This window comes from Macrotis lagotis, chromosome 1, assembly GCF_037893015.1.
Source record: "Macrotis lagotis isolate mMagLag1 chromosome 1, bilby.v1.9.chrom.fasta, whole genome shotgun sequence".
In the NCBI taxonomy this organism is placed as follows: Eukaryota; Metazoa; Chordata; class Mammalia; order Peramelemorphia; family Peramelidae; genus Macrotis; species Macrotis lagotis.
In genome coordinates, this window is record NC_133658.1 from 902,898,895 (window position 1) to 902,923,801 (window position 24,907).

Consider the following 24,907-nt stretch of genomic DNA (forward strand, 5'->3'; position numbering starts at 1 on the left):
ACTGCGCTAGGTCACCACCCTCATTTTCTCCTCCAGAGTCATCTCAATCCAGTGGCCACACATGAATCAGAATGACTGGAGATGGCCCTGGATGTCATTATATGACTTGCCCAAAGTTACATAGCTAGTTGAGAGTCAAGAGTTGAGATAAGATTTGAACTTCCATCCTCCTGACTCCAAGGCAAGTGCTTTATAAAGCATCTATATGGTACATTAGACAGAACTCTGAGTTGGGGATCAGTAAGGTTTGAGTTCAAATATGGCCTCAGACACCTACTAGCCATATGACTTTGGACAAGTCACTTAATCTCTGCCTCAGTTTGCTCATCTGTAAAATGGGGATAATCACAGCACCTACCCCCAGGGTGATTGGGATAATCAAATGAGACAATTAAGTGATTATGTTCACACTGTCTAATATGTAGTAGACACTATAGATGCAGAGGTCAAAACCTTGGGCTCCATTTTACAGAGGAGAAAACTTACATCTCCTGATTCACAGTCCAGAGCTCAGGGAAGGTTTAGCAAGTAAAAATCAGAAAAGACCTTGGGGCATAATATAAATTCCCATCAATGACCTCCAAAAAGAGACTGGCATTCCTCCAAAGCTTGTAAAGTCAGTGAGCCTGGGTTATTTCCAAGCCATCCCAGGAAAGGGTTCCTTAAACTTCCAAGACAAACTATAACTTGCTCTGGTGTTCAAAGCCTCCTCCTGACTTTCTAGTCTTCCTATTCTTTTTTCCTGCCATGGGCTCTTCAATCCAGTGATATTGGCCTCCTGACTATTCCACGACCAAGAATCTCTTAGCTCTAGGAATTTTCTCTGACTGTTCTCCACTTCCAGAATTTCTCCTTCCTCATTTCTGCCTAGGTTTTATTGACTTCCTTCAAGCCCCAGTCAAAATCCTACCTGCTACAAGAATGTAATTCCAGTGCCTTCCAGTGCCCTGTTATTTCCTATTTTTCCTGATTATGACTTGTTTCTATGTATTTATTTGTATATTAGATGGTGACTCCTAGAGGGTAAGAATTGTCTTATGTGTTTGGCACATAAAAAGGTGACTAATAAATGTTTCTTGACTGTCCAACCACAATGCTGCTGAGATCTTTTCCAACTCAGATTAAGAAATCTATGATTCTAAATTTCTATGACTCTTAAGGTTCTAAGTTCTAAATTCCTCGTGATCTCAGTTTCTGAGACTTAGGAGTTTAAGGGTACGTAGTTTTAATTTTCTAAAGTTCTATGTTTATATATATTTCCGGATCCATGTGATTCTGTAATTCTAAGGTTCTAATATTCTGTTTTCCATCAGTCTTAGGTTCTAAGTCTCTTTGGTGCTAATCTAAAATTCTATGGTTTGATTTTATGAAGTATTGGAAGCCCAGGGTTCATACCAAATTTCTACATTTTCAGATTATGGTTCCAAATTTCTGGATTCTTTTGAGCTGAGGCTTCTATGATTCTAGAACTCTTGTTTCTTTGAGTTCAAGTTTCTAAGACTTTAGAAGTTTAAGAATCTTTGGCTCCAAGTTCTGTGCTCCTCAGTTTTGAAACATCAAAGATTCTAAGGCTCAGTGGGAAAAATATACTATGGTTCAATGAATCTTACAATTCCATAATTCTAAGCTCTCTGACTCAAAAATCTCGGTGAATTTAAATGTCTAGAAGTTCAAGTTTCTATGGGTTTAGGATTTTTTTATTTCTATGGGTTGATACACTTCAAGTTTGGGGGGGTTCTAGGAATCAAAGGTTCTATGTTTTGGTTTCTAAGATTCTGTGATTCTAGTGTAAGGGTAAGTACTGGTTGAGCCCACCTCATACCCCTTGCTCCTGATTCGCTTCTCTAATGAGACATAAGCTTTTCATTGTTCCATTTTGTGGGAAACAATAAACCAGATTTGTGAATTAGACCATTTCTTATCCTCACATGGGTGCTGGGGTTCAGTAGGAGAAAAGGTCCTAGAAATGAACTGCCCAGAGACCTTCCTGGGGATATATGGGGCCTAGATAAATTTTGCTGAATGGGCAGCAAATGCTAAGATGAACCTGATGTAGAAGGGTGGGTACCTAGATAATTATAGGAAACTCATGGGGAATAGAAGGCTAAAGAAGGAATTCAGGCCAGAGTTTGGAAACCTCTGCTTCTGACTGGGGTCTAGATATAGTTCTGGGGACCATTAGAAATCAATTCTTGAGCAGCAGAAGAATATGGTCAGAAACAAAGAAGTCTGGGGACTGGAAGCTGGAGAAAAATCTAGGCAAGAAAAATAAATTCCGAATCTTCCAAAAATACTGAGTGTGGTTGTGTGTGCATATATCAACTTTTTCTTTGCCCCCGCCCCCAGCACAGAGAACAGAGAGAATCAACTAAATTTTATTGGGAGAAGCCACAGAAGATAGGAATGATGGGGAAGTAGAGTAAACAAGCAGCAAATGGTTTCCAGATTTTGCTCTGGGAGGCTCATCAACGGGCCACAATGCAGAGCTTATAAATGGGAGGGATGTTGCCAAAGCCGCTAATCTGGGGGGTGACATCAATCTCACTGGGTGGAACCAGAGGTTGGAGGGAGAAGTTCTGCAGGATGAACGTAAAGTAGAGGAAGAGCTCCATCCGAGCCATAGCCTCCCCCAGACACACACGCTTACCTGGGAGAGCCATCATTATCCACAGTATCAGCAATGGAGAAAAAGAAAAATGGAACATGGATCATTGAAACAACCAGCAGATAACCCAAATCAGGATCATCAAATAAATTATGTATATAGGCTAATCTCAATGGGGTTGGAAAGGCAGTTCTAAGATTCTGAGATTGTTCTTGTCTGAAGGGTCAAAAGCAGGAGTATGCCATAGCCAGGGCTTATTGGCTCCAGAAACCTATGATCAAATGCTCCCTGTGAGCATTCACATCTCACAAATGGACAAACAGAAAATCAGGACTGGTTTATTGTTTTGTTGATTGTCTAGACTTAATAAAGAGTTGGAGAAAATATTAATGTCACAGTTCAAACTTTGTCATGGATGCATTTATTTTTTCTGAGAGCTGATTGTTAAACATTTACCAGCACAACCCTGATTCTAAGTGTCTTAAAGTTCTAAGATACTAAGGGTCTAAGAATTTAACTACTTATTATATTTTCCTACAATCCTAAAACTCTGTTGTTGCATGGAAAGATGGAGTGTATCAGTGATCTTAAGTTCAAATCCCCTCTATGATCCTAATTTCTCGTATGAGCTCAATCAAGTCTCTTTCCCTCTCTGGATCTCAATTTCCTCATTTGTAATCTGTACCTCACCTGTACTCATGAGGTAATTGGACTCTAAGGGTCCCTTCCAATTCTTGAGCCTTGGTCCTGTGACTCTCTTCTAAGATTTGAAGGGTCTATGGCTATACCCCAGCTTTACAACACATTCTAGCCTACTCCAACCTCTGACTCTGCAATGTCTCTGAGCAAGAAGAATGGAGGGAAGGGGGAAGTTTCTAAGGACTCACCAGAGGCAAATGGTACAAAAGCCTCATTCTTCTTGAAGCGTCCCTGCTCATCGAGAAAATGGCGAGGTTCAAAGGCTTCAGGTTTTTGGAAATATTTAGGGTCTCGAAGAGCAGAGCCAATGAGAGGGAAAATATCAGTGCCCTGGAAGGAAGGTGAGCATGAGTATAATGAGCAGGATTAGTTATAGGGGCTGGCGGCAAGGATCAGGAGAGTAGAGAAAAGGATTGGGTAGAAGAGATACACCAGGAAAACCCCTTACCTTTGGCAGGATGTAGCCTCGGAAGTGAGTGTCTCGGATGACTGTATGAGGGACACCCATGGGCACAATGTCTGTAAGTCTCTGGATCTCATGAATGACTGCATCAGTGTATGGCATCTGCATCCGGTCCTCTGCCTTGGGGATTCGATGACGCCCAATGACATGATCAATCTCCTCTTGGACCTTGGCTGGAGGGATCAGAAATCTTGAGAATCGGAGACTCAAGTTCAAAGGAGTCTCATATCAGAGATTATGTGACTTTGGATAAGTCACTTTCTTCTCTGGGCTTCAGTTGTGAACTAAAGACGTTGATGAAAACATCTTCTAGTTCAAAGTTATTGAACTTGCCAGGCTTAAAATAAGAGAATCTTGGAATCATTGACTCTAAGAATGATAAACCTAGAATTGGAAGGGGTCTCAAAGATCATCTAGATCAAACCATTCATTTTACAAAGGAGAAAACTGAGGTCTCCCAAATTCAGTGCTCTTCCTCTAGTCACCACAATGCTTCCAATAAGCAACAGCCTAGAACTATATAGGGTGACAATGCCACAGAACATGACCTAGAACTTTAGGCTCTTTGGTCCATGGAATCTTGAAAATCAAATATTCTAGTCCTTGAATCATGGGATCCAGGAGCAACAAAAACCTTAGAATGTTAGAATCCTACAACTTAAGGAATGATAGAATCTTGGACTTGAAGAATTATTGAATGTTCCTATAATGGTTAAGAAGAGATGAAAAATACACTTTCATCCTTTCATAGGAGAGGTGGGGGGAGCCTATGGGTTTAAAACAGTGCATACTCAGTTGTTATGGTATTTCTTTTTTCAAATCCTTCCCCCCTTCTCTTTCATATCATTTGTTACAAAAGAGTTCACTGGGGAGAGAAGGAAGTGAAGGTGATGTGAATACAAACCACCTGTGGTACCACTCACTAAACCTCCCTGGGTCTCAGTTACCTCAACTGCAAAATGAGGGGGTTGGTCAATTCCACACCTACCATCCTATAATATCAATTTGTCAAGATTACTTTTCATAATAGCTTTCACTTATGTAGCACTATATAGCATTAATTTTATCCTCACAATGGGATAGTTATTGTCTCTATTTTATAGATTAGAAAATAGATGTGTTAAGTGACTAGCCCAGGGTCACACAGCTAGCGTCTGAGGCTAGATTTGAATTTAGACCTTTCTAACTCCTTATCTTCCATACTGGTTCTGTTGTAGTTGTTTAGTCTTTTTTCAGTTATGACTTCATGACTTTAGGGGGAGAGGTTCTTGGCAAAGATACTGAGTGAATTCCTTTTTCCTTCAACTCATTTTACAAATGTGCAACTGGGACAAATTGGAATGAGAGACAACCAAGGTCACACAGCTAGTAAGTATCTGAAGTCCCATTCAAACTCATTTCAAACTTCGTGCTTTATGGAAGATGGCATCCCCTAGCTACCTTAACCACCTCGAGTGTTAACTCTAATTCCATTTTTATAAGATTGGCAGAGAAGGGATGGAGGGAAGGTTCAATTAATTTTAATTCTACAAGCATTTATTTAAGGATTCTTGTTAAAGACCTTAGTTTAAGAAGATAAAGATTGCCCATTGCATCCATGGTCATCTGGTGACTTAGAACAACCCTCCCTCCCTTAAATCCAATTCACTCGCGTGTCATGGTATCACCTCACTGATATCTTGGTCCTTCAAGAACTGAGGATAAACAATATGCACTTGTTGAGCACAGGATTGGGGATATGTTTTTAAGACCAGATCTGCGATTTCATCAATTCTTACACTAATACAGGGTAGGAAATTCCTCTCTCCATACAGATTAGCACTTGCCTCAGCAAGGAAGATGTTAGGATATAAAGGCAAAAAATAAAAGAAAGGAAAAAAACTCCCTTAAAGAGCTTACATTCTATTAAGAGATGCCACAGGTGAACAGAGGAGAACAGTGAGTCATCTGAATTTATATTGAGAGGAAATAAGGTATCGTAGGACCAAGACTGCTTGTGAGAAGACAGAGAGGCTGAAAATGAAGAAGCATCCATGCTAATGGGTTATTGTCCTTCAGAATTAAGGACATCAAAATGACATCCTTATGGTGGGGTCATGTACAGTGGGTTCAATGATGACTGATCAAACCAGTCTGAGCTCAGAAGGCTCTACCATGGGTCAGACACAATGCAGCACAAGAAAAGGAAGAGTGATGTATCCTCTACTAAAATGGGAAAGGAAGGACTGAATTGTAGCCTCTGAGGACTGAAGGTGGACAACTTCTAGGCAGAGGCTATGATTTATAGGCAACCAGTACCTTCATTGGTTTGCTTGACCAATACAGGGGTGTGGAAGTATGATAAAGATGCTTTAAAAATCAAGAGCATCAGTAAAACATTTTTAAATGTTATTTTTCATATATCTATTTTAAATAATATTTTGCTTTCTTTCCAAATTACAGAATTTCTAAGAAATGGCTATCATAATAATAATAGTATTGTGGAATCTTTCCTCCCCTTTCTCTTTCTTATCATTTATAATAAAAGTTCACTGGGGAGAGAAGAAGGAAGTAGTGATATGAATATGAAATATCCATATCCATATACATATATGTACAAAAATATACATGAAATATATTTGGGCCAGAACTTCAGATGTCATTAATATAGAAAACTCACTATAGGGGAAACTACCTTTCCTCATCTCCCTACCAATGCAGATATCAAAAGTTTGGTAAATTTGTCTTGGATTCTTAGAAGTTAAGAGACTTGTCTAGTGTTACACAGATGTCTCCTGCCAAAAGGTCGTGATCTCAATTCTTTCTCACTCCCAAAATAACTTTCTATACATTTATGATAGATGATAGATAGCTTAGACAGATAAGTAGATACATAGATAATAGAATAGATAGACAAAAGAGATAATAGATAGAATAGATAAGAAATACAAACAGAATAATTAGAATAGATAAACAGAATAAAGAGCGAAAAGAGATATAGACAGGAAGAATAACAGATAGATATAGATAGACAAATAGAATAGATATATAGGATAGAAAGAGACAGACAGACAGACAGAACTGAGAGATGAGAGAGAGAGAGATGGATGAACAGACAGACAAATAGAATAGGCAGGATAGATAGGAGATAGAGAAATAGATAGGTAAATAGACAGACAGGCATACAGACAGAATAGATATACAGAAGAAATAGAAGATTAGATAGATAGATAGATAGATAGATAGATAGATAGATAGATAGATAGATGATAGCTAGATATGATAGAAATAGAAAACAGAATGGATAAAATAGACAGATAGATAGATGATAGATAGATAGATAGATAGATAGATAGATAGATAGATAGATAGAAAGATAGTTGAATTGATTGAATATGAAGTTTTGGGATTGTTTGTTTTTTAAAAAAGGAAAGATCATTTTACAAGAAAGGTTTCCAAGCTCCCTTTCTAAATCTGGCATGTGTGATTTTATGATTCACGTTCTCACAGTTTTTCTCCCAGTGGCTCCCAATGCTGTTCATATTGCAATGTAAGCATCTTGACAGTAGAAATTCTTTCATTCATTGCTTCTGTCTCTCACATATGACCCATACATGCCTAAACCACAGTAGATTAGGTGCTTATTGAGTCACTGATTGCTGAGGGGACCAGAAGGGACATGATCATCAGGGCCTTCCAGGGAATGAGGTCTATTCAGGGTCAGACATGGGGATGAGGAAGGTAGGAACCAGGAGGATGGTCATGTAGAAGACTCACCTCCCACCTCCGGGTGTTTCATAAGAAGCAGAAACCCATAGCGCAAGGTAGAGCTGACTGTTTCTGTCCCAGCAAAGAACAGATTTAAAGTGGTGAGGACCAGGTTCTTAAGGTTGAATTCCGTCTGAGGGTTGTTTTTTTCCTGGGGTAGGAGAAAGACATTGCACCTTGGAGTTCCTGCTTTCCTCTGCTCTTCAATCATAAACCTCCTTCTCTCCCCCCCTCCAATTCCTTTGTCTCGGGGCGGACCACCTTGACCTAGTAAGCCTGTGTCTCCAAGAGTCGGCTCACTTAATACTTTCTGGAGAGAGAAGGGACTCAGTCATCTCGGTCAGGGAAGACTCACGAGTTGTAAAGCAGGTGGGAAGAGTGCTTCAGACAGAGAATGACAGAACTTGTTTTTTTCAGGAAAGGCTCAAGTTTTCCTTTCTATGGGAAATCTTTCTTGATCTGCCTTGGTTCAAAAAAGATCATCAAACAAACACTAGAAAGGACCTTGGAGGCCATGAGGTCCAGTCCCCTACTTTTACAAATAAAGAAATTAAGACCCATAAAAATGAAATGGCTTCCCCAAGATCATCTTGTCTCAAGGAATAGTGTGTGGACAGCAAAAAGATCTCTGGATCTCAAGTTAGAGGATCTAGATTCAAGTCCTAGCCCTGATACTACTTGCATAACCATGGGCTGCTCTGTTTACTTTTCTGGGACCCAGGTTCTTCATTCTCACTCAGATGAGGGAGTTAGAATATCCAACTCTAGATTTATGAACCAAGTCCTGATTCCAACTTCAATGCGGTTTCTCCTTGAATTATCATATATCTGCATGTATTTGAATGTTCTTCCCCCCCTTCCCCACCTTGAGAGAATATATGATTTTTCATCCATAGTACTTTATACATAGTAAACCCTAAATAGTTTCTTGTTGATTGGGAAGATTGTTGGTTTAGAGTTAGAAAGAATCTTTGGTTCATCTACTCTGATTCCTTTCATTTTATAAATGAGGAAATTGAGGTCCAGATTAAGGAAGGAGTTTGTCTAATGTGCATGTGGAAGAATCAAGATTTAAAGTCACATCTGACACCTTTAGATCCCTGGGGAATGGCCAGGGCACCAGAGGAAATTGAGAGGGAAAGGGAGCACTGGAGAAGGTAGGCTTTTAAAGACAGCTTGAAGAGCCTGACTTGGATTTAATGGATCAGAGGGAGAAATACAGCCACATTTCACTATATGGATAAAAGTGTGGGACTTGGGTGATGGGAAATGGGAGAGGAAGATGCTGAGAGCCCTTGGGAAAAGGTAGGAAGTATTGTACCTGATGCATTTTGACAAGGAAGCAGTCAATGAAGTCCCGGGGGCTATTGGGATCCAGGGATTCTTCATTGATCTTGACCCTGCCTGCAATGAAGTCCTTCAACTCTTCGATGAGGTTGTAAATTTTGTTATGGCGTCCAGGTAGGTACTGCATGACCCCTGAGTACATATCATAGAGCTAGAGAGGAGACGATGTCTCATTAGGCTTGAGAAACAGTGCATGAGGGAGAAGAAAGGATTGGAGGAGCCAAATAGGTGGGAAATATGAAGTCTTAAGAAATTTCAGAGGGGAAGAAAAACGACTATTTTTTTTTCTCCAGGGAACTTTTAAAAACAACAGCCACAATAATTCACCAAATTGGGGGAAAAGGAAACAGACAAAATGTGAGAGCATACTCCTCCACCATCATCACCATGTTTCCATTTTCATTTCCTTCAGGAATTTATGACCAAACAACCACTAATCTCCTCTCTAGTACTGTCATTTATAACCCATGAAGAGATTTGCAAAGCTCTCTTACTGGACCCTCCCAACAACCCTATGACCAAGGTGCTATGCAGATTACTATCTCTTGTTTACAGATGAAGACTGAGGCTCAGAAATCTTGAATAGGTTGGCCATGGTCACAAAGCTAGCAATTTTAGGGAATTACCAGAGTGGAATCTCTCTCCACTGGTAGACATGGTCTTAGAGTTTCTTAGAGACACTGAGTAATTGCAACTTGTCCATGGGCACACAACTAATATGTATGTTAGAAGCAGAATATGCATCTAGCTCTTGCAAACTCTCAGAAGGTTCTTTTAACTACTTCTACTCCACACTGTCCCTAACAAATAATAATGCCCATAATAAATGTTACTTTAACCAATCTAAAATTATTTGTTTCTACTTTAAAATTTTTTAAATGATTAATTTTTAATTAATTTCTAAAATTAATTCATTTACATTTATTTTCAATTAATTTAATTAATTTTTAAGTTTATAAATTTACATTTTTTAAATTATATATCCCGGATTCCCAGGAATCTAAAATTTATAATATGATTCCTAAGTTCTAAATCTTGTGATTCTGAGATCCTATGATTTTAAAGTTCTAAGATTCTGAGGTTCTATTTTTCTAAAGTTCCAGGTTTTGATGATTCTGAGTGTGCATTACTAAGGTTCTAAAATTCTGATTCTAATATTCTCAAATTCTTGTGTCTAATATTCCTGGGTCCTAAAATTCCATGATAGTATGTTTCTATGGTGCTGCTATTCTAAGATTTATTGTTTTCTAATATTCTATAGTTTTAATACCAAGGTTCCAAAATTCTAAGGTTCTGTAATCTAAAACTTTAGAAGTTCTAGTATTCTAAAATTCTCCTGTGCTGTGGTTCTAATGTTCTAAGACTCCAATAAGCTATGGTTCTATGATTATAAGATTCTGAGAGTGTATATTTCTAACATTCTACTATTCTAAAATGTTAAAGTTTTAGTAGAACATTCTATGATTCTATGGCTATAATGTCTATGATTCTAGAGTTTAATGGGCTCTAAGATTCTGTGATCCTTTGTTTCTGTGGAGGTTCTGCTATTCTAAAAAATCAAAAGAGCCAAGTACCTCCAGATTTTAAGTTTCTAATATTCTGAGTTTCTAGAATCTAAGGTTCTATTCATAACATTCTAGTATTCTAAAACTCTATGACTCTGTGATTCACTAAAGTTTTATTATTTTAATCTAATTTTATGACTATATTAAAACATTCTTATTTTCTACTGTGTCAGAGTTTTAATGTAAGGTTTGATGATTCAAAGTTTCAAGTTTCCAATAATCTGTGCTTCTTGAACCTAAACTACTATATGTTTCTAAAGTACTATTATTCTAAAAATTAAAGATTCTAAGTTTCTTAGAAACTATGGTTCTAAGATTCTGGAATTCTAAAGTTAAAATAGTCAAGTACTCTGAGGTTCTAAGTACCTAGTAAATAATAAATTCTATGATTTTAGAGGGAAAAAATTCTGTCATTCCGTGTCTAAGTTTCTAATAGCTAAAATTCAAAAATTCTAAGATTCTGTGATTATTAGATTCTGTGCCTCAATAAGGATAACCTTCTATGAGTCTATACCTTTAGGATTTAATTGGTTGTTCTTTGGGTACAAGGGATTGAGGGATTAGAGGAAACTGCAACCACAAATAATACCTGGGCCCAAGGTGTGCTCATCTCGATGAAACTCTCGTTGATGAGACGCAGCAGATACAAAAACTGCTTATCCTCATAGTCAAAGCGACTCCCAAACACCACAGAGCTGATGACATTGGAGACTGTGCGGCTCAGGAAGAAGGTGGGATCAATGGGGGCTCCTAGAAGAGTGATGGAGGGAGGCAAGGATGGGAGACAGGGGCAGTGAATGAGTAGAGATGGAGATGTGAAAAGAAGAGCACCATGTGAGAAGGCAAGGGACCTATTTGGACTCAGGTCTCACACCCCATTCACTGAATGATCTTAGATATTTCTCCTTTTGTCCCTCTCTGAGCCTTAGTTTCTTCCTCTGTAAAAGGAAGTTGAACACATGGACTAAGATCATCAGATCATAGAGCTAAAAGGGACCTCAGAGGTCATTTAGTCCAAGCCCCCCCCCCCCATTTTTCAGATGAGGAAACTGGGGCACTCATGTATTAAGCATTAGAGTTATGATTTGATCCAAGGTCCTATGGGTCCTATGATTTCAGAACCAATAATATTTGCATGTCTCAAGCTGTCATCCTTCTCATTTGAGATAGATGGGAAACTAAGACCCAGATAGTTAGGTTAAGTCACTTTCCTCAAATCACACAGATAATATGAGTAGAGACCAAATTTGAACCCAGGTTCTCTGACGTCAAATCCAGTGTTCCTGCCAGGTCCCTCCCAGTTCTGAGCCTGGACCAAGGGAGGGACACTGGACAATCTTTAGGATCCCCTAAGCCTACTCTTGGGCTTTCTTCTAGAGCTACCTGGATCTCCCCACAGTGCTGAGATTTTCATAAGTCCATCTCTTCTACTACTCCCTACCTCCATGTTGACATCTGGTTCTCTTCATGGGCCCTCAGTCTTAACCACCAAGTTCCACCTCCCTATACTCCTGATTCCATTTTTCCCAAGTCCCCTGAGCAGCACCTACCATTGGTTTTCCGGAACTCTTCCAGCAAGAAGCCAGCCTCTTCCTGAATACGCTCCTCAATACTGCGCTTCCCCATCCCAAAATCTCGAAGGACAGTCAGAGAAAAACGACGCAAGATCCGCCAGCGATCCCCATTGGCCAGTGCAACACCTGTCAATGCCAAAGTAAATCCTACTGTGTGTAGGGGAATGGGAGGGAAGTTCAAAGGCAAGAAGGTCAGGTTGATGGTATCCATGAAGTTATAGAATTTAGAGTTGGAAGGACCCAATCTGGCACAATTCCCATTTCATAGAATTGTGGTTCAGAAAGGTCTCAAGATCATAGATCAGCAGCTGTGAAGTATATCAGAGGATATCTATCCAAACTCTCTCTTTTTTTTTTAGAGATGGAAATTCAGATTCACAGAAAGGTGGTGGGACTTGCTTTAGATCACATAGAGGATGCAGCTGAACCAGTTTGGGGACACAAAGCTAGAACTCTTTTCATGACAGGTGTTTGGTCCCTGACTTATAGAATTCATCCTTAAATAGTGGAGGGTTCAGCCTAGGACAAAAAGCAACCTCCAGGTTCCAGATAAATAGCCTAGGTCTCGAAAATTTGTGTATTCTTTTGGTGATTCAGTCGTGTCCAAGTCTTTGTAACCCTTTTCTAGTTATTTATTTGGCAAAGATCCTGGAGTGGTTTCCCATTTTCTTCTCCAGATCATTCTATAAATGAAGAAAATGGGTCAAATAGGGCTAAGTGACTTATCCAGGGTCATATAGTTAGTAAGTGTCTAAGGCCATCTTTAAACTCAAGAAAATGATTTTTTCTAACTCCAGGTCTGTTGCTCTATCCAGCTAGGTAGCACAGTGGATAGAGCACTGGCCCTGGAGTCGGGAGGATCTGAAATCTGGCCTCAGACACTTAATAATTACCTAGCCATGTGACCTTGGGCAAGTCACTTAGCCCCTTTGCCTTACAAAAAACAAGAGAGAGAGAGAGAGAGAGAGAGAGAGAGAGAGAGAGAGAGAAAGAGAAAGAGAAATTAAGGGACTGGACTAATGGCATCAAACTCAAATAGCAAGGGATCCCTTGACACCACATATTGACTTAGAACTGATCTGGCATATCTAGTTGTATTTTTATTTATTTTGCTAAATATCTCCCAATTACACTTTTTTTTTTAGATTTTTTTTCAAGGCAATGGGGTTAAGTGGCTTGCCCAAGGCCACATGGCTAGGTATTTATTAAGTGTCTGAGGTTGGATTTGAACCCAGGTACTCCTGACTCCAAGGCCGGTGCTCTATTCACTGCACCACCTAGCCACCCCTTCCCAATTACATTTTAACTTGGTTGGAGGAGCTTTGTGGATCCCTTGTTTCACACCAGCCTGAGTTGAAAACACCTGATAGAGCATCTCTCAAGGGTAGCGACATTTATTAAGAACCTATTATTGGGTGTATGGGGCTGGACGTGGGCTTGGGTGCTCATGGCTCCAGGGCTGGTCTCTGTCCATTGTGCCACCTGACCATACCTACAATTATTACTATTATTTTTTATTTTAATTTTTTTCCTCTCCCCTTTACTTTATCGCTCAAGCGAGTCTATATATATGGGGGGAGGGGTATTTTATTTACTCTTAAACAAGAATATTTTATTGATGTAAAGAAACATTATTTGTACAAAATGAGAATAAATATTGAATAAAAAAATAAAATTTAAAAAAGAACCTATTGTATTCTGGGTACCATGCTCAGTGTCGGGAATACAAGACAAAAGACAATCACCATGCTCAAGGAACTCCTAATCAAGGAGACAACATGCAAATAATCACTGTGCAATTGAGATGGGGACAGGATAAATTAGGGGTAGTCTCAGCTGGAAGACAGATTAAGGAAAAGCAGAGAAACCAGTAGGCAAAGATGAAAAGGAAGAGCATTCCAGGCATGGGAGACTACTAAGAAAAATGCCTAGAATAATTTCGTATTGCTACCGTTCTTGATGGGTATGGAAGCCGGGGTGGGGGGGGAGGAGTAAATTTGGGATGGAAAATAAAATGAAATGGGGGAAAAAATTGAGCATGTGAGATGAAGAGTCAAAGCTCCTCCTCACTACTAAATCTCACCCTCCTATGCCTGCCCTTTCCCTACCAAAAAAAGCATCATCCAATCTCCATGAAAGAAGCTCTAGTTCTAGGGTGGTGATCAATTTTCTCTTGGTTCTAGAGCACTGGAGAAAAGTTGCACCTTATACTGAGGCTATAGATAACAGTCAGTATAGTTTATAGAAGTGGTATCTCTCACCATGACCTTGGAAGTTCCGGTCAATGGAGGCTAATTCCCCCCGGCCACTGAACTCCTCCGCCTGGTCCACCAGTGCTTCCTTCACTGCCTCATGGCCGCATAGCACGACTACTCTTCGAGGACCCATGTAGACAGTAAACACAGGCCCATACTTCTTACTGAGCTGGGAAGGAAATAGGGAGTGAGACAGGGGGTTCCCAATCTGATTTCCCAGGCTGGGCCTCAGAAACAAGGTAGAAATGTTGGTCCAAGAGAGGAGTGGGCAGGAAATATGGAAAAATGGAAAGAACCTTAGTCAAGAGATCTGGGTTTCATCCCAGACTCTCCTCTCTTGGACTCTGTTTTCCCAATGTGGAGAATGGGCAAGATTATTTCTGAAGTCTCTTCCAAGTCTTATGGTTTAAGTCTAAATAAGTCCTTGTGATATTATTATTATATAATTACCCCTCAGTGCTAAAAGTCTAAGATTCTGGTTCTAATATCCAGAGGTCCCGAGCATCTAGGATTCTAAGATTTTCCAACCCAATGACAGCACGAGAGAAGATGGGCAGACTCACCTCCAGGAAAGATTGAAATGTGGCATCAGTGCGCACCTGCAGCAGGTTACCCAGGAAGGGTAGGGGTGTTGGCCCTGGGGGCAGCTTGCCTGCTTTGTGCATACGCTTCCATGCAATGAGGATGGCAAGGCAGGGAACACAGAGAGCCAAGAAAAGAGTGATAACACCACCAAACTCCATGGTGCCTGGAGGAGGAGGTGCCCAGGGTGCTGGGGGCCCCAGTTATATATTCATCATGTTCAGCCTTATCTGAAACCTGAATCACCCTGGGATTAAGCTTTCAAAGCCTGGTACTGTGGCTTACATAACTTGTGTCCCCTCCCCTAGACATGGAAGGAAAGGGCAACCAGTTGGATAAGGGGGCGCTGAATTGGATCTCTTAGCCCTCTCTACCCCACATCCTATCCCTCCTTCTAGAGATTGGCATGGTCTGGCCTGGGTGCTAGTTTGGGAGCTCATGGATCTAGGTTGGAATCTACATAGTGCTACTGACTGCCTATGTACCCTGGGCAAGTCCCTTCCCTTTCCTAGCCTAAGTTCCTTTATCTGTAAAATAAGGGGTTGGACTATATGGTCACTGAAGTTCTTTCTGGCTCTCAACAGTTATGTCCTCTCAAAATACAAATTGGTCTGACCTCCAATTAAAGAAATCCAGAGTCAGGGAAAAAAGAGGGATTTGTCCAGGTCACACAATGAGCTAGGAGTTTGTGCTTAGTCCCAAGGCTCTTGATACCTTGATGCCCAATCCAGATTCCTTTCCTCTATGGAATGCTATCTTTGGCATCTGTAGTCAGATGGATAGGGGTGGGGGTCATTGGAACAACCTCCAGTGGACTTTACTGACTGTCCCAAAGTGACTTTGGGACTTGCAACTTGGGTTCCAGAGTCCTAGTTATGAGATTGGGTTCACAGGCAGTTATGGTGGCACACTGGACCTAGAGTCAGAAAGACATGAGTTCAAATGTGACCTGAGAAACTAGCTGTGGAAACTTAGACAAGTGACTTTGACCTGTTGGGTTCAGTTTATTCATCCATAAAATAGGAATAATAAAAGCATCTCCTTCCTAGGGTTACTGTGAGGAAATGCTTTTTGAACCTAAAACACATTATAAATGCTAGCTATTATGATTGTTATATTAGTATTGATTGGTTTGGTTGATTGTTTTGTTCTTATCTTTTGTTCTCAAGGAAGATGAAATTAATACTAGTATTGGGCTTCCTCAATACTAGTATTACTAGTTCATGGGACCTGTGCTGGAAATTGCATGGGGCCCTTCTAGTCCAACTCTTCCCCCACAATCCAACTTCTTGGAGCCTCCAAGTCCAGGAGCTGGAAGGACCTTTTGGGCAGAGATTCAACTCAAAGGTCTCTCCTCCAAATGTGGAAACATATCCAGAAAGGGGCAGTCACAGAAAGTTAGACCTCTAGCCAGAACTTGACTTTCCATCAATGGTGAGCCAAGACCCTAGGATGGAAAGTCTGTGAGGAAGTCTCAGATGTCCAGGGTTGCCTAGGGTGGGGCTGAAGAACAGAGACAGGTTGCCTATGGGCTGGGTTTAAGCTGCTTATTTTTTTGTCTCAGAAGAATTTCACTCAGGTGGGGAGAGAGAACCGGAACCGGGGATGCAGGTCTGGGCGGGGAGGGCTGGCATGCCCTGCTGTGTTTGCTCTAAGAACCTGGGAGGCCAATGGGGCAATGATGCCCATAGATCGAATGTCCTGGGATTAGCAGAAACCAGATCTCCCAGGGAACTCAGCAGCTGAGGGAACCTCAGGTGTGGGGAAAGGGGAAATAGCCAGAGAACTAAATAGCCTACTGAGAAGGCTTCATTTGGTGCTGGGATTTTCTCTCCTTGGCCCTATTCCTAACTCTCTGGGTTTTCCTTTGTCTCTTTTTTCTTGATTATATTTTTCACCAGTCTCTCTCTAAACCCATGTATCTTTCTGTCTCTATCAATGTCTCTACCTCCCTCCCTCTCTTCCTCTCCTATCTCTCTTTCTTCCATTTCTTTCTTTGTCTCTCTCTTTCTCCTTTCCTTTCTCCTTCTTTCCCTGTCTCTGGTCTGTCTACCATGGTCTCTGTTGTCAATGTCATTTCTATCTCTGTCTCTCTCTGTCTATCTGTCTCTCCTCTCTCTCTCTCTCTCTCTCTCTCTCTCTCTCTCTCTCTCTCTCTCTCTCTCTCCAATTCCTGCCTTGGCTTCATGGACAGAGCTGTGTATGTCTTTTCTGCTCTAGTACCTTGAGGATCTGCCCTACATACAACCTCCCTCCACTCCAGCCCTTCTGACCTCTCTCCTTGTCATCCCTACACCCATCAGTCTCTACCCATACTCCTTAACCCCAAGCCTGCCATTCCCTCTCCTGAGATTCCTACTTCCCTTTCTCCAACTGCCTTCTTCATATAGGTGAGCTGAGTTGGAATCTCTCCACTGTCTTCCACTGTCCCACCACTGTCCCAACTCCCTAAGATCTTCTGTTGAGGGCTCTTCCCACCTTCAAAAGCAAGCTCCACATCCGAGGATCCATTGATAATGAAACAGGGCAAGTGGTCATGGAGAAGGATGAACCATGGGGAGATTTATTAGTTTTGTGGTAATCCATCAGTGACTGACAAGAATAAAATCCAGTCTATTGGACCTGGCAAGAGATCACAGCGAGAAATTAATCATGTCTGTGAAACTGGACTAAATTGAGGAAAATTGAATCTAGTCTGACTTCCAAACACAGAGAGGTGAGATGATTTGTCCAGGGGCACACAAGCCCACATCTTCTGACTCAAAGTATAGAATACTCTATGATTCCAGGCTGATTCCCTCTGCTGGTGTCTCCCCAAGAACCCTTCCCATCACTGGGGCAAGAAATGGAGCTCCTAGATCCAGGATATTGTCCCTAACCCAGCTTCCTGGGGACTAATGTCCAAGTCTTCAGGGGGCTTGGAGGAGACCAAGGAGAAGTACTGCAGGATGATAGTGAAGAACAAGAGGAGTTATGCCTGAGCGATACCCTCACCTAGACAGATACAGTAGGTGACAGAGAACAGTAATAATAAGAGAACCTTACAACAACAACCCTGAGGATTTACCTAACTCTTGGCCTTCCCAAAGACATCCTTGGATTCATGATGCCCTTTCTTCCAACTGAAGGGACCTCATTAAATGGGACACTGAGAGAAGGAGGGGTGGGGAGGAAATGGTGGGAAACAAAGGAAGGATTCAATTAGGGACTGTCTCTTCTCCCCTTTTCTGTCCCCCTCTGAAACTGAGCCCTCATCTCCCCCAAACTCTTCTTTCTCCATTAGCCACTTATACTGAACCCTCTGGAATTCCCTATTGTTAATCAAATCCTCCTTTAAAGGGCACTCGATCCTGATGTATGTCCTTTAGGCATCTTCAGGTCATTCTTCCTCCTCCCCAAGAGGTTTAGCATCCCCTTCCAACATCTTGTCTTCTCTGTTTTTCAGTCTCTTCAATTCTCATAACTATTGACTGGGGGTTACCTGAAGAACAAATGTAAAAAGCTCAACACAGTGCCTGGCCCAGTGTTGGCATCATACAAATGTCACTCCATTCCCTTCCAGACACAGGAGTGATCATACCTTGGATCTTCCAACTGCCCCCACATCTCTACCCATGCCCCCAACTGAATTTTTCTTTTTAATGTCTCTTCTCCAAACAGCAGGATCTTAAGGTCCTTCCCAGTCTTGTAACCTTCCTACATATCAATGTCTTTCCTAAAATGCAATGGACAGAACTCAACACAATGCTCTGGATAGGGTCTGACTAGGGCAGAAGACAAAGGAACATCACCTCCTCAGGTCTCTCTCCACATAGCATAAGATCCAATTTGTTTCTAGCACATGGGTGACTCATATAGAGATTGTAGACCCACTAGAACCCCTAGTTCTTCCAATATAAACTTTGATCTTCTATTTTTGTAAAGATTATTTGAGTCCACATATTTTTTACTATTAAATTCATCTTCTTAGATTTGGCCTTCCTTTAGAGTCCATCAATTTTGGGGGGGATTCTGTTTCAGTCATCTAATTCTTTAGCTTTCTCATACAAGTCTGTGTCATAGATATCTTGAATAAGCACGCTGTTTATATCTTTAAGATTCAAGGTTAAACAGCATAAAACCAAGCACAGACCCTGGGGAACTCCATTGGAGACCTCCATCTAATTGACATCAATGCATTTAAGAGTACTTTGGGGATCTGACCATTCAACCAGCTTTGAATCCAGCTGAATATACCATTCTCCAGGCCACATCTCACTGCTCAGCCTTGAGAACATCATACAGCAAAAACTTCAATCTACTTTCGGATAAAAAACTAATGGAGTCTGAATGCATATCAAAGAATATTGTTTTAGTCTTTCAATTTTTCTTGAGTGTGTTTCTTTCACAATTTAGCTAATACAGAAATGTGTTTTACATGGCAGCATATATAATGTATAGCAAATTATTTGCCTTCTCAAGGAGGGGGAAAAGTAAGAGAGATGGAAATAATTCACAAACTAAAATTAAAAAACAAATGTCAAAAATTTTAAATATAAAATATAAGCATCTTCAAAACAGGACATTATAATAAACTTTGACAAATACATTCATTATCTAAACAGGTTTAGATCTAGTCTAATAACACTTTCAAAAGAGGAAATGAAGTCAATCTGACATGAGATTTCTTTAAGGAAGAAGCCATGGCTGACTCCTGGTGGTCATGATGCCTTTTTCCAAATTTTTACTAACTATTCTATTCCAAAATTTTGCCAAGCTTGGAAGTTCAGTGGCCTATAATTCAAAGACTCCATCTATTTCCTTCCTTTTTTGGAAAACCCAGGTGACTCCACCCTTCTCCTATTCTTCACAGTCCTTTAGTACTCATTCACAGTAGCCTAGTAAGTATATCTGCCAATTCTTTAAGTCTCTTGAGATGAGGACAAAATGTCCTTGGCCTCCTCTAATATCATTTTTGTGAACTTATTCACATCTCACACATCCAAACTGTTCCCAGTCTTACATCAGATAGTCTCATTTCATTCACACAGCCAACATCCTAGCTTAGGTCCTTATCATCTCTTAGCTGGATTATTGCAATAGTCTTCTGATTGCTCTCCCTGCCTCAAGTATCTCCAACCTCCTATCTATCTTCCATTCAGATGCCAAGGTTATTTTTCTAAAACATAAGTCTGACCATGTCGCTCTTTGTTCAATGAGTTTATTGTTGCTCAGTTGTTTGATTTGTATCTGATTCTCTTTGACCTAATTTGGAGTTTTCTTAGCAGAGCTGTTGGAGTGGTTTGCCATTTCCCTCTCCAGGTCATTTTATAGATGAGGAAACTGAAACAAATAAGGCAAAGAGACTTGTCCCTGGTCACATAGCTAGGAAGTGTCTGAGGTTAGATTTGAACTCAGGAAGATGAAATACTCAGTCCATTATGTCACCACCTAGCTACTCCTCAATGAATTCTAGTTGCTCTCTACTTGCTTCCAGGATCAAATAGGAAATCTTTAAAACATGAAGTATTTAAAAGTCTTCCTAAGCTGTCCAAAATCTTACTGTCCAGTCTTCTTTCATTTACTCCCCCTTCATTTATTTATCTTTTTTAGGTTTTTGCAAGGCAAATGGGGTTAAGTGGCTTGCCCAAGGTCACCCAGCTAGGTAATTATTAAATGTCTGAGGTCTGATTTGAACTCAGGTACTCCTGAGTTCCATCCACTGCACCACCTAGCTGCCCTCCCCCTTCATTTATTTATTTTATGACTCAGTGAAAATAATTCAGTTGGTAACTTCCTCAAAAACTGGACCTTTGCTGAAAATTTTGCACAACTCTGCTTCACTTAAATCCAATTTACGAGCAAGTCAAGACAACATTCCATGGTATCATTGACCCTCTTTGAGAACAAAGAATGAACGATAACAACAACACCCTCTTAATGATGCATACCTTTGCACTGACTGTTCTGGAATGCTCTCTCCCCTCACTTCCACTTCTTAGTTCCATGGCTTCCTTCAATGGTTAGCCCAAGGTTGAGTCTACCCATTCATAGCTGAGGTTCTATGACTTTCCCTTTCAGATTATTTTCATTTATTCTTCAGATATCTTGGTCATATTTAATTATTTACATGCTGTCTCCCCCCCCCATTAGAAGGTGAGTTCTTCATCATTAAAACAAACTAGATAATTTTGATTACATTAAATTAAAAAGCTGTGGCACAGACAAAACCACTATAACCAAGATCAAAAGAGATGTAGTAAACTGGGAAATAATTTTTACAACTTTTACAAATTTTTACAATTTTTACAAAGGACTCATTTCTAAAATATACAAAGAACTGAGTCAAAATTTAAAAAAAAAACAACAAGCCATTCCCCAATTGACAAAATGTCAAAGGATATGCAAAGGCAATTTACAGATGAGGAGATCAAAGTAATCCATAGACATATGAAAAAATTGCTCTAAATCATTACTTGTTAGAGAAATGCAAATTAAAGCTTCTCTGAGGTACCACCTCACACCTCTCAGACTGGCCAATATGACCAGAAAGGACAATGATCAATGTTGGAAAGGATGTGGGAAATCTGGACATTAATACATTATTGATGGAGCTATGAACTCATCCAACCTTTCTGGAGAGCAGTTTGGAACTATACCCAAAGGGCACAAAAATGTGCATACCCTTTGATCCAGCAATACTACTACTGGGTCTATACCCTGAAGAGATGAAAAAAAGGTAAAAACATCACTTGTACAAAAATATTCATAGCAGCCCTGTTTGTGACAAAGAATTGGAAATCAAATAAATGTCCTTCAATTGGGGAATAGCTTAGCAAACTGTGGTATATGTATGTCATGGAACACTATTGTTGTATTAGAAACCAGGAGGGATGGGAATTCAGGGAAACCTGGAGAGATCTGCATGAACTGATGCTGAGCGAAATGAGCAGATCCAGAAAAACACTGTACACCCTAACAGCAACATAGGGGTGATGATCAAACCTGATGGACTTGCTCATTCCATCAGTGCAACAATCAGGGACAATTTGGGGCTGTCTTCGATGGAGAATACCATCTGTATCCAGAGAAAGAACTATGGAGTTTGAACAAAGACCAAGGACTATTACTTTTAATTTTGAAAAATAACTAATATCTTATGCAATCTTGCTATCTCTTTTTCTTTACTTTTCCTCCTTAAGGATATGATTTCTCTCTCATCACACTTAATTTGGATCAATGTATACCATGGAAACAATGTAAATACTGGCAAATTGCCTTCTGAGGGGAGTGGAGGGAAGGAAATAAGATTGGGGGAAAATTGTAAAACTCAAAATAAATAAAATCTTTAAAATAAAAAAAAGGTGAGTTCTTCAAGGATATGGACTGTGCTCTTTTTTTAACCTTTCTTTGTGTCCCCCATCCCTTAGCCCATCACCATACAGTAAGAACTTATTAATGAACTGATTATTCAAACTCAAGCTGTGGGCTGGAAATCAAAATCCTATGGTAGAGGTTGATCAAAGGAATTCCTTGATTAATATGATGAATCTTTAGAGTAGTGAGACCTAGGGTCCTAGAAAGAAGAGGGTAGATTTCCTGGAAAACTACTTGCCTGAGATGACTCTCTAGCCACCCCCAAATTAGAGAATTCCAGGATTCCAAGAGATGAGTAGGTTGGCAGCTCCAGCTTCTCAGTGAAAAGAGTTAGTTCCTTCTCCATCACATTGGAAAGAACAATATTGCAATTCTCTCCCCAAGAGAATGACATTTCCAGGAACTCCCTGCTCCTTTTTCTAGAAGGTTGAATTCTGGAATTCCCAGAGTTGTGATTGCAAAAACAGCTAGGGCTGTGACTGCCCAGGAAATTGCACACCACCCTTTGTCATTCATCCAGAACATTAGGACTGAGTTCCCCTCTATTGCTTGACCTCAGAGAGCAGAATTAGGTAGTTGTAAAGATGATTGAGTTTAGATACCAAGAAAAATTTCATCATCATCATCATCATCATCATCATCATCCCTCATTGGAAGTCACAGCCTGGGTGTGATGCATAGAAATCTGGTCTCTAAGCAGGAACACTTGGATTGAACTCCTATCTCTGACCTATACTGGTTGTGTGACCTTAGGCAAATCATTTAATTTGTCAAAACTCTAGACAACTCTCTCTAACTCCAAATTTTCAAGAAGATGGCAAAACTGGGTTGGTAGATGAGTTCCCTAAGCTAATGAATTCTAGATCCAGTTCCAGTGGAAGGGGGATATCTCAGTAGGGTTTGGATTTCCTCCTCCCAGGAGGTTCCCAAGTAAAGGATGAATGACCACTTGTAAGGGATGAGGAATGGCATGGATTTCAAACAAGTGATTGCTGAGATCTTTTCTAATTCTATGTTTCTTTGAATTCCCCTTCTAAGATGTTAAAACATTGTCCATCCAAGGCCAGGAAGTTCAATTCAAAATACCTTTCTCTGGCCACATGATAACAGCACCTTCAGCTACATAAGTCTCTGCCCAATGCAGTCATCTAATTTCAAGAGTACTGGTGGAAGTGAGGGCACTTCCCCCCTTTGCTTTACATCACTCTGTCCTATCCTCCAGAAAGAGGTCAAGGGATTCAAAGGGTCAGTTTCCCTTTCATGGGGAAATCCCCAATGAAAATCAACCTGTTGGACACAGGAGCAATTCTCAATTCCTCCTACAAGATTTTATTGGGCACTCAACACCCTCCACAGAGACAAAGGCTCTACTTGACCTGAGCAGATCAAGAGCCTTCCTTGCAGGCAGGAAGGGCTGGGTTCAAGTCCTTGGCCATATAATCCTACACAAGTCTTTTAATCTCTTCATGCCTTAGATGGCTCATTTAGACTATAAAGTTCAGAGTACGGTCTTCCTTGGGAGCTCCCTATACCAAAGAAATCATGACAAACCAGTACACCCTGAAAGCTAACCAAGTTTCTTGGGAGTTGGAAATGATTTGATTGTTGTATTTTTTAGCCTGGCTTCCAATAAAGCCCAAAGCATTATGGGAGCAGTCCTGCATGCAAAAGAAAAGGTGTCTCCTGAAGAAGCTCTACCTGATGCTGATCCTTTGGATAAGGAGTGGGCTGGGTGGATACCAAAGTTTCCTTGATGAGAGATACTCGTGAAGCAAAACACCTGCTAGGTGAGAAGCATGAAAAACAACTTTGGAAACTATGAATGTTTGGAGAAACTGGCTTCTCAACCTATCCATATTTCCACTTTAGCTCCTGTGCCCTAGAGAATTTCTCTATGATTGAGATCAAATCCTCTCCCTTGGTTTGAACTTTCGCTTCTCATTTGCAGCTTCCAAAGTCTTTTTATGTGTCTCTTCCAAAGAATGTGTTGTGACTCATCTGTCTCTCTCTTGCAAAATTCAAGCATCAACTATACCCCTTATGCAGATGCTCATTGTCATTTCCATTCTCTTCACCATTTGGAGTCAAATCTCCTTCCACACATGCAGCAGCATGCAAAATGTCTGTCAATTGAGAGTCTGGTTCCGTCATTGTATACTCAAATGTAATGCTTTGACTGATGAGGAAACTCCCCTGATCAACCCCATACACCCTTCTTAGGCACTATCTTTTCAATCAGTTCACAAATAAGCTGTCATGGTCTAATTGCAGTACCAAAGAACAACTACTTTCTTTTGGGAAAGTTCTTTCCCTTCAATCAGGACTAATGAGGAAAATACAAGTTAACTCTCCAAGATTCTTTGGATCCTCACTCAATTTTTTGTCTTCCTTAGCAATGGTTTCTATATTCCTTTTGGCAATATCATTTGAGCCACAGGAGCCACTGGACATGGAGCATAGTCACCAAGTTTGAGAAGTCTCAGAAAGTTCCCTATCACGACCTAGATACATGTTCATGCATGGCAGCAATGATCTCTTATCTTGGACAGTTTCACCCTATTCCATTAAGGAGGTACCACCAACCAGCTCACCTGCCAAGCACTGAAGCATCCAAGTCATTCTTTGAAGGGCCAAGGCTTCTCTCCTGGAGCATCTAGCTCCTCCTCTTCAGGAAGGGTCTCCATCAGTTCCTTAGCTCCAAGCATTCTGTGTTC

The 24,907-nt window shown here is 40.5% G+C and overlaps 1 protein-coding gene across 5 annotated transcripts; it reads right to left on the minus strand.

The window, feature by feature from the left end:
• On the minus strand, positions 1–24,858 carry LOC141509515 (cytochrome P450 2G1). Of its 5 annotated transcripts, none has more exons than XM_074219125.1 (10): positions 24,785–24,858; positions 17,316–18,318; positions 14,262–14,424; positions 11,977–12,126; positions 11,016–11,176; positions 8,836–9,012; positions 7,524–7,665; positions 3,753–3,940; positions 3,493–3,634; positions 1–2,647 (listed from the first exon to the last, which is right to left on the minus strand). In XM_074219125.1, the coding sequence occupies exons 2-10, from the start codon at positions 17,421–17,423 to the stop codon at positions 2,466–2,468; spliced, it is 1,413 nt and encodes a 470-aa protein (XP_074075226.1). In that variant the 5' UTR covers positions 17,424–18,318; positions 24,785–24,858; the 3' UTR covers positions 1–2,465. The 5 variants fall into 5 exon arrangements, with proteins under 5 accessions (XP_074075226.1, XP_074075228.1, XP_074075227.1 ...); XM_074219127.1 differs by having other exon boundaries at positions 17,316–17,459; positions 24,785–24,852; XM_074219126.1 differs by having other exon boundaries at positions 17,316–17,459; positions 17,905–24,819.
• Between the last annotated feature and the right edge of the window lie 49 nt (positions 24,859–24,907).

Coding starts and splice junctions, on each gene's coding strand:
- LOC141509515 (XM_074219128.1), bottom strand. CDS start 14,998: ATGGAGTTTGGTGGTGTTATCACTCTTTTCTTGGCTCTCTGTGTTCCC. Junction 3,635..3,752: donor GAGGCTACATCCTGCCAAAG/GTAAGGGGTTTT, acceptor CCTTCCTTCCAG/GGCACTGATATTTTCCCTCT. Junction 2,648..3,492: donor TTTTGTACCATTTGCCTCTG/GTGAGTCCTTAG, acceptor TGGCTCTCCCAG/GTAAGCGTGTGTGTCTGGGG.